We start from the raw sequence: 12,147 nt of genomic DNA, 5'->3' as shown, positions 1-12,147 counted from the left end.
ACCTAACAACCGTGCAGTCGGATTGTCGGCTGTCTGCGCAGCGGATAGCCGCGTTTTTCCTCCAAGGTTGTGCTTTTGGTTACTTACGGTAAGGTGGACCCGCAGTGTCCACTTCAAGGATCAGGTGATCCACTAACTACGAAGCGAAGGCTGACTGGGGAAAATGCAAAATGACATATAGCAAATGTCGGAGCATAATTCATTCACCTTTTCGGCTCAAATTCGGACTTAAATCGCACCGCTGGAGCTCCAATGTAACGATGGCTCGTTAGGGCTGGTGGCGCGACTGCGATTTTTTTTGATATTTTAATTTATGAAAAATCAAATTCACAGACAAATATTGGTTTCAACATGGGGCTGTGCTACAGTTTGCGTCCCCGGCTCTTCGGGGACCTGAGCGGGTCTATCTCCAATGCTACCTCGGACTCTGACCAGCCTCCGGACGCCGCCGTGCCGACCCGCGCCGGGGGAGCTCGCCAAGAGGACACCGGGGGATGCGGGGAGACTTCGTCGCTACGAGGCGGCGGCGGCGGCGGCGGCGGCCCGATGCGCCCCGGGGACCCTGCCAGGCTCCCGGCCGGGGAGCACCGCCGTGGAGACACCGGTACCGATGGTGTGCTCATACAAAACGGAGGTGGTGGTGGTGGTGGTGGAGGAGGCGGCGGCGGCGGCGGTGGAGGTGGAGGAGGCGGCAGCGGCAAGGGGACAGGGAAGGACCGCGGCCGACGCTTACAGCTGCTGCAAAAGACTAGCACCCAAAAGCAGAAAAACTGGGACAAATTGCTGGTGGAGGAGAAGGAGGCCGAGAAGGAGGCGAAGAAAGTCAGTAAGAATATTGACAGGGCGCTGAAGGAGCTGAAACGGGAGTATAAACAGACGCATCGGCTGCTGCTGCTCGGTAGGTTCTGTCCCTCTCTGCTGTCGTTGGACTTTTATTATTAGAAGCCCAAACGTACCGGCCCTTTTTCCAGAAATTATGTCACTGCTCCGGCGAGGCCTAATGCCACATCTGTCGGCTCGGCTGCGAAGACTACCCCCCGCGGCTGTCAATGACAAATGACGAGGATGGACGTTTAGACCCACCGGTGGCCCGCCGTCCCGTCAGGCCACCGGTGCGTTTTGGGGGGTTTACCGGGAATCCCGATTAGCCTGTTGTGCGTAACGTAGGCTATCGGAGTGGTCCAGGTTACGCGGGTCTATCGAGGGGCCACTTAGCTGCCGGCTGTCGGGCCGTGTTCGCCCCGAGAACTAGTCCGGTAACGGATAGTACAGAGTAGCAGTCCTACAGTACATCACGGTGCGAGTAGGCTATGGCATGGGGCCACAGAGGAATATTAGCCCCTCTGGCTGACTGTGGCACAGTACGGTCATTCTTTTTCAGCAAATAAATGTATATTATAGTACTCATATGGAGTACAGTTTATTTGGCTTTAGTATTCAAATATGTAGAGAGACCACTTAGCTTTTTGCTATTGGGCCATGTTTTTTTTGCTGATGATTATCCTGGTGTGCTGTGGTGTAGTGTGAGAGTGGGTCTTTTTTTTTTTTTTTTTGAATGGTAGTTTAGTCCAGCAACCTACAGTAAAGTACAGTATAGTAGAGTGTAATGTGTGAAGGGGTAATTTAGCACACAAAGATATATAGAGACAGCTCAGCTGTTGGCTCCCTGGGCTGTGTTTGCTCTGAATGTAGTGTGGCATCCTGACCCGTTGGACATCTGTCCAGGTGCAATAGAAACTGCCTTTTAAACAGGTTGTGGCACATTTACTGCAGCGTTTTTCAATAAATAATAGAGCGCAGTAGACTAGAGTGTTGTATAATGGCTTGTAAGTATAGTATGGAGTGATGTAGAGTATAGTTTAGCAGACGTTAGAAGTCACAGGTGTAGAGAAAACCCCGGCGTCTTGGCCGCTGGACCACATTTACTCTAAAAAATACCATAGCATAGCACAGTATAGTATAGTATAGTATAGTATAGTTGCTTCTGACATTTATCCAGGGACAACAGAAAAAAGAGCATTTTGACTAATGGTGGCACATTTACGGTAAGGTATGTCAGTAAATAATAGAGCATAGTACAGTAGAATGTAGTGTAGTGACCTGTAATTTAGTTTAGTAGAGTGTTGCATAGTGCAATGAAGAGTGCAATTTAGTTACCTGTGGTATAGAAAGATATGAAGAGACCACTTAGCTTTTGGGTACTGGGCCATCTTTTCTCTGAAAACCAACAGTAGTGTAGTGTAGTGTAGTGTAATGTAGTGTAGCGGTCTGTGGTGTAGTATGGTGTCTGTTTAGGGACAACAGATGAAAAATGGCCTTTTGAATGACTGGCACATTTGCAGTAAGTTTTTCCACTAATAGCATACACTGTCGGGACGGCTCCCACTGCAGTACCTTAGAATGTATAGTAGAAATGCAATATAGAGTATAGACTACTATCATTTACAGTAGAGTGGAGTTTAGTGTTGTGGGGTAAAATGTGGTGTATTACAGTGGCCTGTGTAGCGTGACAAATCTGATCTGGGACAAACAGATGAAAAATAGCCCTTTGACTAACTGTTACACGTTTACAGTAAAGTTTGTCCAATAAGTAAGTGTATAGTGTACGATAATTTAGTAGATTATACAGTGGCTTGTGGACTAGTACAGTACAGTTTATATAGTGTATAGTTCAAGTTTATAGGCTTTAGTATACAAAGCCACATAGCTTTTGGATATTTGCTCTGCACAGTATGGACAAGAATATTATAGTGTGGTGAATACAAAATTTCACCCCTGGGGATCAATAAAGTTTTATCTTATCTTATTTTATAGTAGCCTGTGGTCCGTGCGATTTGTGGGACAGCGGATAAAGGATGGCCCTTTGATTAAGCGTTGCACATTTACAGTAAAGCTTTCAATAAACAAATGTAGGGAACAGTATGTTGCAACTGCGTGTGGTATATTATTCTTTCAGCTGCCATATCAGCTGTTTTGAAAGTATCACTTATAGCTCCAGTATGGTGGGCATTGGACGTTATTTTATAGAAGAGGAAAAATTATCACAGTTAGTCAACTTTAATAAATTCATTAATGATGAAAGTCTATAAGTTGTTGCCCTGACAGGTTTATTTGCATCCACATAAATCACTTAAAGAGCCATATGAGGTTTTTTTTAAAAAAAATTTTTATTACCTGATCTACAGAAATGTAAGAATAACATGCAACCAGTCAGTGGAACCCTGTGGTTGAAAGTTTATATTATTATGTTATTTATCGAGAGGATTTCCGAATATCAGTCAGCAGCATCCCAGGTTTGTCCTGAAACATTCAGTGTGTTTCTAGATGGAGGGGTTTTATGAGAATGGACCACTCTGCCACCTCTGTACCACTGCTCAACACGAGATTGGGACATGTTTGATCCACTGCACGTAGCAGCGTGCACATAGGTTCCAAAATTTCACAACGTCCAGCTTTGCTAATTTACCTCCAGAGCTGCTCTTTAGCGTAAAAAGTTTGGGTGAATTTACAATCGCAGTCCTAGTTCACTTAGATTTAGCCGGGTGTGTTGTGTTATTATACCACACATATAATAACCAGTCTTTAAGTTTTCAAAAAGTCCAGTGTTTAACTTTCAAAAGAGAGAGTCTTGATCGGAAATAGAAACTTAAGAGTCATCACAGCCACCCTGGTGAGGAAAACGATGTTTAAATGTCGGTACATTTACATTTAAAATAGCCACTTTCAGTTTTGACGGTCTTATGTCACACTTAATGCCGCTTTGCATGTATTTACTTTACTTTAAACAGAGCAATACTTTGTTACTCTATATAATAAATGGCTACCAGTTTAATTTCCTGAGTAAACAGGCCTCACTAATTACTCAAAGGAAGAAATGGCTCATCCTAATGAAGTCACACAGTGAAGTGTCATACATTCTTCCATGAGCCACTGCTGAAAAGCTGCACAGCATCTGTGACCTGCGTTACTGTTACGATTTCAGCTTGTTATTATGGTTTCTTCACCGCTACAGAATAACAATTATTTTGGGAGCTATCAGTCCTGGTACACCCAGGAGCCTTAGCACGAGCCGCAGGCCTCCTTTGGGTTTTTCTTAAGAGGCCTCCGGGACTTTATACCCAGAGGTCTCCAGTAGGACTCTTGTTGCATGCCAGAGGACTGAGGTGGTTTCTGTTCCTCTGAAAGTGGACACCTTTCAAATAGTGTAACATTTCAAGGCAACGTATGCTAGCTAATCTGGGTCACTTTATCTGTTTGTATTTGCTGCAGGTATTTAGTTGAATGATGATAGGCATAAGGAACTTTTTTATTTTAGCATTTATTCTAAATGAACTGGCATGTTCAGTTAGAGCTGGAGCTGGAAATCGTCACTTTTAGTCATATTTATAGCCGCTTAAACTTTTGTGTTCGATCAGGTTTGTGGTATGGCACAAGCTGACAACTTATAACTTTACACACAGCTACAACGCTGTGGGAAAAATCTGCAGAATTCAGGGTAGGTCTTGTAAAATGAGAATGATACAGAATGATACAATAATTTACATTTAAAGGTTTCATATTCCGTTTCAAGGTTTTGTTTTAAAAATCAGAGTGGTTAGGTGCAGAAATGTCAAATAAAGTAAATCCTAATCAGTTAAAACTGTAGTTATTTACAGACAGGACTGTTACAGTACTGTACAAACATCACCTGATCTAATTCAAATCAGGTGCAGTAAACTTGCTGAAATGAAGCTTTATAAATACAATTCTTCAAAGAAAAGTGGGTTGATGTAAAGGATTTTTGGTGGTAAGCAAGTCATTCAAAATCTGGTATTTTTATTCACATCAAGTTTTTTTATTTTATTTTACTTTGCAAAACATGGTTTAAAAATACAAAAAAAGTACATGGATCCAACAGGGTCATAAATTACAAAATGAAATTTATATTAGAGCAGAAATAAGTAGACAACTAATACATTAGAACATCTGCAGAAACTATTTTGATAATCAGTTAAACGTTTAAGTCATTTTTGAACAAAAATGCCCGGTTCTTTCGCAGTCAGAGTTTTCGATCGGAATCTAACTTTCTGGGGTACAAGAGCCTGTATCAACTTAGGGAAAAAATGCCAAAACTTTAGTGGTTCCAGCTTTTCAAATGTGAATATTAGTCACATTTGAAACAAAGTGAATCTTTGGGTTTTCGACTGTTAGTCAGACAGTATTAGGAATTTGAAGGACATCACCTCGGGGCCTGGGAAATTGTGATGAGCGTTTTTTACCATTTTCTGAAATTTTATAGACCAGACAGTCAGTCACCTCATTGATAATAGAAATATCTGCTGTTTGAAGCCCTAACTTATACATAACTAATGGTATTACAGAAAAATAGTCTTATGGTACATCCCCCAACAGTTTCTGACCATGTCCCAGCGGCTGTCCAGACCTTTATCAAAGTCTTTAAGAAGATGCTCTCTCCATATTTAAACGATCAAAGTAACCCTCCAGCCATCATTTTATTGCAAAGAAAGATTTTGGTACATCAAAATAAGGCCCTGTTGTGATATGACTGGAATTAAGCTCCCCTCAAACACAACTTGTGTTATGGACGTGGGGAGTCAAGTACATGATGTATTTAAAGTAGTTCAGATATGAAAGATATCAGAAAATTTCCACTAATTAAGTCATGAATCACTGAGTCACTGGAACAGTGTGTCATTATATGACTCCTCTAGTGAGCACGATAATATTTTTCAAGGTGCCATTAGTTCAAAACCGCCTGTAAAAATGCCGTAACTTACGATAACAAAGTCATTATTAAACGTGTTTGACCACAGGACAATTCAGAAAATCTAAATTCTTTTAATAGAGTTCCTATAGACTTTATATTTTAGTACATGAATACAGGGATGGGAACTGGAAGGCGAGTTCCTATTATTTCTTGGAAAGGAAGCTACTTTATTGTTAGGTCTCCTGGATCAGCTTCTCTACAGGCCTGTGTTAATATCTGTTACAGCTTTCCTAGATGTCCTTAACTGGCTGTTTCATATCTCAGCCTTATCACCCTTCGTGAGCCTGAACAACAGGCTGCTAGTAAGGTAGTACACGCCACCAAAATGATCACTGAAATTAGCCAGGCCAAGAAATAGCTGTTTGGAAGTCACTGATTGTCATGTCTTATCAGTTTTTTGTTGTTGTTGTTGTTGTTGTTTTTTGAGCCACTATTCTACACACATTTTGGAAAAGCTTACTCATCCACAGAAGCACACTGTGGAAGGTATAGCCCTGCTGGGCTACCCCTTTAAATACAAGAGGAGTCGGCTGAACTTTGCTTCTGTCTAAATGGGTTTTATCATTGACTTGACTTCATTGAACTTTGCTACTAACTGCACCGAGTTCCCAGTTAATGTAATGACCAACTGAAGTTACTGGAGTATGAATTATTGTCATCTTTATGATACTGATAGCAGGGCTGCAACGTGAATTGTCTTGATACTTCAGTCAGCTAAATCAGATTGAACTACATGACGCTGGAAGGACATTGGACCCTTCCGTGTCTCCAGGTTTTGCTTACTGTATAATTTCTGCTTTATTGGCGGCCACTGTCCCTAAAGAGACTGCTATAAACTTCTTCCGCCTCGGAAAAGAATTTCAAGGAGGCTAATTTTAGCTGGATATCATTTGGATTTTTGCCCCGTTTTTACAGTACATGCTTCAATTACAGTCGGTCCTAGTTAATAAGTGCGGAAGATTGATACATAGAAAAGAACTCTCTTATGTCACATATTCTTAGATTTATTGTAATAGTTCACTGGCAGTTATAATCTTTACCTAGCCAGAAAGCCCGTGTATTTGACTATATTTAATGCATTTATTAAAGTGCAATAATTAGGTAGAGCTTCTGTTGTATTTCCAAAATTCAACTTTACAGTGTTGAGAGTTGATTAGCGACTATTTTTAAGGGCCTTACATTGCCAAGGTGAGGAAATCAAACCTCAAACCCGGGCATTGTGGTTGCCACTTTGCAGCACAGGTCCGCTCCTGGCTTGAAAATACTAAAAATATCTTTGTCAGACTCTGAAAACAGAATTCACCTGTAGTAGAGTATTTTTAGATTGTTTTATTGCCATGTTTACTTAAGAAGAGGATCTGAAAATGTCTTCTAACCCAGCACATGCACACATACTGACAGAGGAATTGATTATGGAATATTTCTGCTATTATTATCTACAAATATTGTAATGATAGTTTAAAGCTCCCTTCTACACATGTTGTTTTCATTTCAAAGGTTAACTACGGGACACAAGAAGTCTCCTACTTCACTGTAAAGTACATTCTCAGTGTATGTGTGCTGGAAGCTTCGTGTTTCCACATCACAATTGTGTAAGCTCCACATTGGACCATGATTCATTTCCAAACTAGTTGTTTATGTCACAAAATCCTGCTCATATGTACATGTCTGAAACTCGGATTTAAGGTGAGCACAGAGTGAAACTTTCCCCCTTCAGCAGATGAATGTGAAAAGAGTCACACGCCGCACGGTGAAGCTCAGACATCCAGGTGAAGTAACAATAAGCAAAACACATTTTAGAGTGGAGGGATACTTTAAGAATGAAATCTGGCTGTTGAAAGGTCAAACCTTTACAAGCACAAACGCACACACACACACACACACACACACACACACACATCCTTTTAGTCCAGTTAAGAGGAAGCCATAGCAAGCTAAATACGCATATCAGATAGTACTTCCTGAAAAGGGCGATAATTTATGCAACAAAACCTGGTTCTGTATCATTCATAGGGAACTGACAGGAGTCAGAGCATGTGTGCAATGCTGCCTCTAACCACTAGAGAGTGATGTGGGCCAGTCACTTGTTTTGACCTTGCTTTCTGAGGTGGGGAGACAGGGACAGAGTTTTTTTTTTTTTTTTTTTTTTTTTTTTTGCTAGGGGTGGGGTTTTGGTGGTACTATTTTCACACTACTATAGGTGAAGTGAGGGTTTCAGTCTTCATTTGCATGCTGCACAACTTTGTTGCACTCATTTCACTACATGAAACCAGTATTTGCATTGTGTTTGCATTATGGACACAATAACAGCACAATCCTTGTTACATGTTGCCCAAATGATCATTCACGGTTGTCTCGTGCTTTGGATTGATCTACGAGTATTTGTAATATAAGCATACAGTACAGTACATATGTAAGGATTGTTTTTGTCTCACTTGAATGCAAGAGTGTAGCATTGCAAGTTAGCCTAGCATTAGCTCAGTGTTAAGGCCGACCTACCCCGTTTTACCGGTTGCTCTTGAATGAAATAGACTCTCTGTCTCTGTCTCACACATGCACACGCACTGACAGGGCGGCAGTAATGTTAGTGCCACTGTTAGCTACAAATAACACGAGGGTAGTCTAAATGTAAAGTGCAGGGCTGGATAGTGAAAAGTCAAACCTTAACAAATCCACACCCCATTTTGGTTTGGTTGAGAGGAAGCCACAGCAAGCTAAACATAAATGTCACAACAGTGACAGTTTTTCTGTTTCCTCCTTCATGTCATAACAGTAACTTCATTCGCCAGACAATGTAGTACCTGTTCCATGTTTTTAGAAAATTTTGGAGATACAACTTCATTCTGTTTCAAAAGCATACAAAGAGGATTTATTTGTCTGTGACAATATACTAAGTGTTATGTGAGGCACAGTAGTGATCTGTAATTTGAAGAGGTGAATTTACAGTACTTAGTTGTCTTTGGGAGGTAAAAAGTTGGTAAGTCGTAACAGAGCCGACCAAAGTGGGTCTGCAGTGTGTTCACACCACGTGAAAATGTTAAAAAAAAACAAAAAATTATGTTCAATATTCAGTTTTATTTGCACAAGTGGGGCATATGCGAAACAAGCATATTAACTGATTCCCCATGAAAACATCACTATAAGACTGACAATGTGCTTAATACGGAGTAAAACCTTATCACACTAAACAGGATTTCTTTTTTATGCCAAAGGTATTGCTATAATATGTTGCCTCTTATTGGTGTAGGCTCAGTGATGACTGTATGGTGACCTAATCAAACTTTATTTTTATTTCCTATGGTACCACTACAGTTCTACAGTAAGATGATAGCCTGCGTATATCAAATAACTCCATACTTTTGCCCTGATATTTTGTATGATTTGATATGTTTTGTTAATTGAGCAAAGGAAATGATGGTTTCAGGCTCTGGCCAGTGCTTGCAGTTGGCCAGTTAAATTTGGGGGCTCGGGGTTTTGCTCAAGGGTTCTTAAGCAGATAAAGAACTGAATCCGAGCCACCTTTTGTTGAGGGTTTGCAGGATGCAAAGTCTACCCGAGCAATGGCTTATATACAATATTTAGATACAATATTTTCCTCTGAAATGTAGTGAAGTAGAAGTATGAACAATCACAGAATGACTTAAGTAAAGTATAAATGCCTTAAAATTGTATTAAAGTGCAATACTTCAGTATATGTACTTAGTTACTTTCCAACACTGGGACTAGTTTAACGTCAGTATAATGCTCACAAAAAAGGCGGCTGATTGGGGCCACTGTTTTCCAAAAATGATATCCCTCCTTGGCAATTTCCTCTTGAGCAGTACAGACATCTATGCAAAATTAACATGTCACAATTGCAATTTCTTTATGTAGAGTAAAGCAGTGGTGGAAAGTAACTCTGTACATTATTCAAGTACCGCACTTAGGAATAATTTTAACTTTACTACATTTTAGACAAAAATATTGTACTCGTTCTCCACTACATTTCTTCACAACTAGATTTCCTTTGCAGATTAAGATTTTACACTCAAAACATACAATCAGTTTTGGGAAAGACTTAACACACTTGTCTTGCCGTACTTTTGCAAATAAGTCATGCTAAAGATAAATATTTTTGAACAAATGACTGATTTCCAAAATTAATATCCCTCCTCGGAGTGCAGTACAGACATTTATGCTAAATTAACGTTACAATCACAATTTCTTTATGTATAGTAAACCAGTGGTGGAAAGTAACTAAGTACATTTACTCAAGTACTGCATTGACGTGTAATTTTGAGGTATTCTACCTCACGACATTTCAGAAGGAAATATTGCGCTTGTTCTGCACTTCATTTATTTCACAGCTATAGATTTTACATTCAAAACATGTGATCAGTTTATAAAGTATAAAGCACTGTATTATTTAACTACCCAAGAATATATTAAGTAGTTACAATGATCTCCACCTCAAACAGCTACAACACTAAATGGCTTCTTACACATTTATTAAGAAATAAGAATAATAACCTAATAATATACAATAATACAATATAACTGACAGCCATCACTAGTGTGTAATGAGTACTTTTAATTTTGATACTTAAAGTAGATTTTGCTGATAATACTTCCTTTTAGTTAAGTCAAAATTTGAATAAAGTACTTGTAACGGAGTATTTTTACACTGTAGTACCGCTACATTTACTTAAGTAGAAGATCTGAGTATTTTACTCCACCACTGCAGGAAAAATTGTGACTCTCACCTGATGTGTGTCTATTTTAGGCTCCTTTTGACAGCCATGAAACTGTCCTATAGATCACAGATTAGAATGCAGAACTGGTACTTCAATGGAGTATTTTAGACTGTGGTTGTGCTGCTTTTACCTAAGTAAAAGGGCCAAAAACTTCTTCCACCACTGCTCAGGACTACCACGATGGTTCCCCGATTTATTTTAGTGTAAAAAGCACAGAGATAGGTAAAGCCCAGCCCACACACACACACACACACACACACACACACACACACACACACACACACACACACACTGTAAATGGGTTGCCAGTTTGGGTCAGGGCCACCTCTCTGACTGGAGGCCAACAAGACGAAGAGGAAGAAGACGAAGAAGACGACGAAGAAGAAGAAGAAGAAGACGAAGAAGAAGAAGAAGGAAGAGAAGAAGAAGAAGAAGAAGAAGAGGGGGAAGAAGGAGGAGAAGAAGAAGAAGAAGAAGAAGAAGGAGAAGAACAAGAAGGAGAAGAACAAGAAGGAGGAGAAGAGGAGAAGGGGAGAAGAAGAAGAAGAAGAAGAAAAAAAAGAAGAAAAAAAGAAGAAAGAGAAGAAGAAGAAGAAGCAGAAGAAGAAGAAGAAGAAGCAGAAGCAGAAGAAGAGGAGACCCAGCCCCTCTGTAAACCAGCAGAGAAGCGACCGGGTTTCCACCACTTTTGCCGATTAGTTTGATGGCTCCTCGCCCTTTGCCACACAAGTTATAAAATGCTATATCAGTGCGGGTCGTTAATGTTACAGTTTAACGGAGGTTTGTTTTCCACCTCCTCCTCCACGGTCCACGGCTACTTCCTGGTGCCACAGAGAGAGGCAGTGCTGAGTTAAAGAGACAGAAATACTGATAGAAATTCAGATAGAAAAAAATACGGAGAGAAGAGAGGGGTTGGAGACGCGATAGGAACAGTTGACTGGATTCCCAGAAATTGAAAACCCTCTCTCTCTCGCTCCTTATTTATATGTATTTTTTGGGGGGGTATTTCTCCGTTTAACCGAGTCGTCATTCTTCGTCGGTTTGTAAACTAACAGGCGGTTTGGATGACGGTTGGCTGCGGCTAAAGCGGAATTGTAACGGGGAACGTATTCCTCCCTCCGACGGAGAAGCCTCGCAGAGATTTTTTCCCCCTTTTTTTTATTTTACAGTAGACTCCTTTCTGTGTTATTTTAAACCACAATATCATCCCTGGTGTTATTTTTTATATATATATATATTTTTTTACGATTCCACAAGGAAGGGTTAGGGCGACGGAAGATGGGTTGTTTGGGCAACAGCAAGACTGAAGATCAACGCATCGACGAAAAGGCACAACGAGAGGCTAATAAAAAGATAGAAAAACAGTTGCAAAAGGAAAGACAAGCTTATAAAGCCACACACAGGCTCTTATTACTGGGTAAGGCTGATTTATATGTGACAGGCTATGTGAAATGTAAGCTAACCGTAATCCCTTTCGTTTACCGAACACGTAGCCCCATTTGACAGCGCTTGCAATAATATGTCATGGGGGTGGATATTGATGGAAGCGAAGCTCCACCAGAGCCTACAATTAACTGGCTTCATTTCCAAAACATATTTTGTGGAAGGGGAAGGGAGGGGAGGGGGGGGGCGCTTTACGCTAACCAG

At 40.5% G+C, this 12,147-nt stretch overlaps 1 protein-coding gene across 2 annotated transcripts in view; it reads left to right on the top strand.

Annotated features, from left to right (window-relative positions):
* Positions 1 to 157: 157 nt before the first annotated feature.
* gnal (guanine nucleotide binding protein (G protein), alpha activating activity polypeptide, olfactory type) overlaps positions 158 to 12,147 on the top strand; it is a 46,119-nt gene continuing 34,129 nt past the window's right edge. Inside the window, exon 1 of one of the 2 annotated variants that reach the window (XM_040142694.1) lies at positions 158 to 898. In XM_040142694.1, the coding sequence (XP_039998628.1) occupies positions 352 to 898 (547 nt within the window). In that variant the 5' untranslated portion in view covers positions 158 to 351. Of the gene's footprint in view, positions 899 to 11,117; positions 11,918 to 12,147 lie in introns of those variants that run through there. The other variant, XM_040142695.1, reaches the window with a different exon arrangement.

Source organism: Xiphias gladius, chromosome 14 (assembly GCF_016859285.1).
Source record: "Xiphias gladius isolate SHS-SW01 ecotype Sanya breed wild chromosome 14, ASM1685928v1, whole genome shotgun sequence".
Lineage (NCBI taxonomy): Eukaryota > Metazoa > Chordata > Actinopteri > Istiophoriformes > Xiphiidae > Xiphias > Xiphias gladius.
The sequence above is the reverse complement of the archived record's forward strand: the minus strand, read 5'-3'. Positions and strand labels throughout refer to the sequence as shown.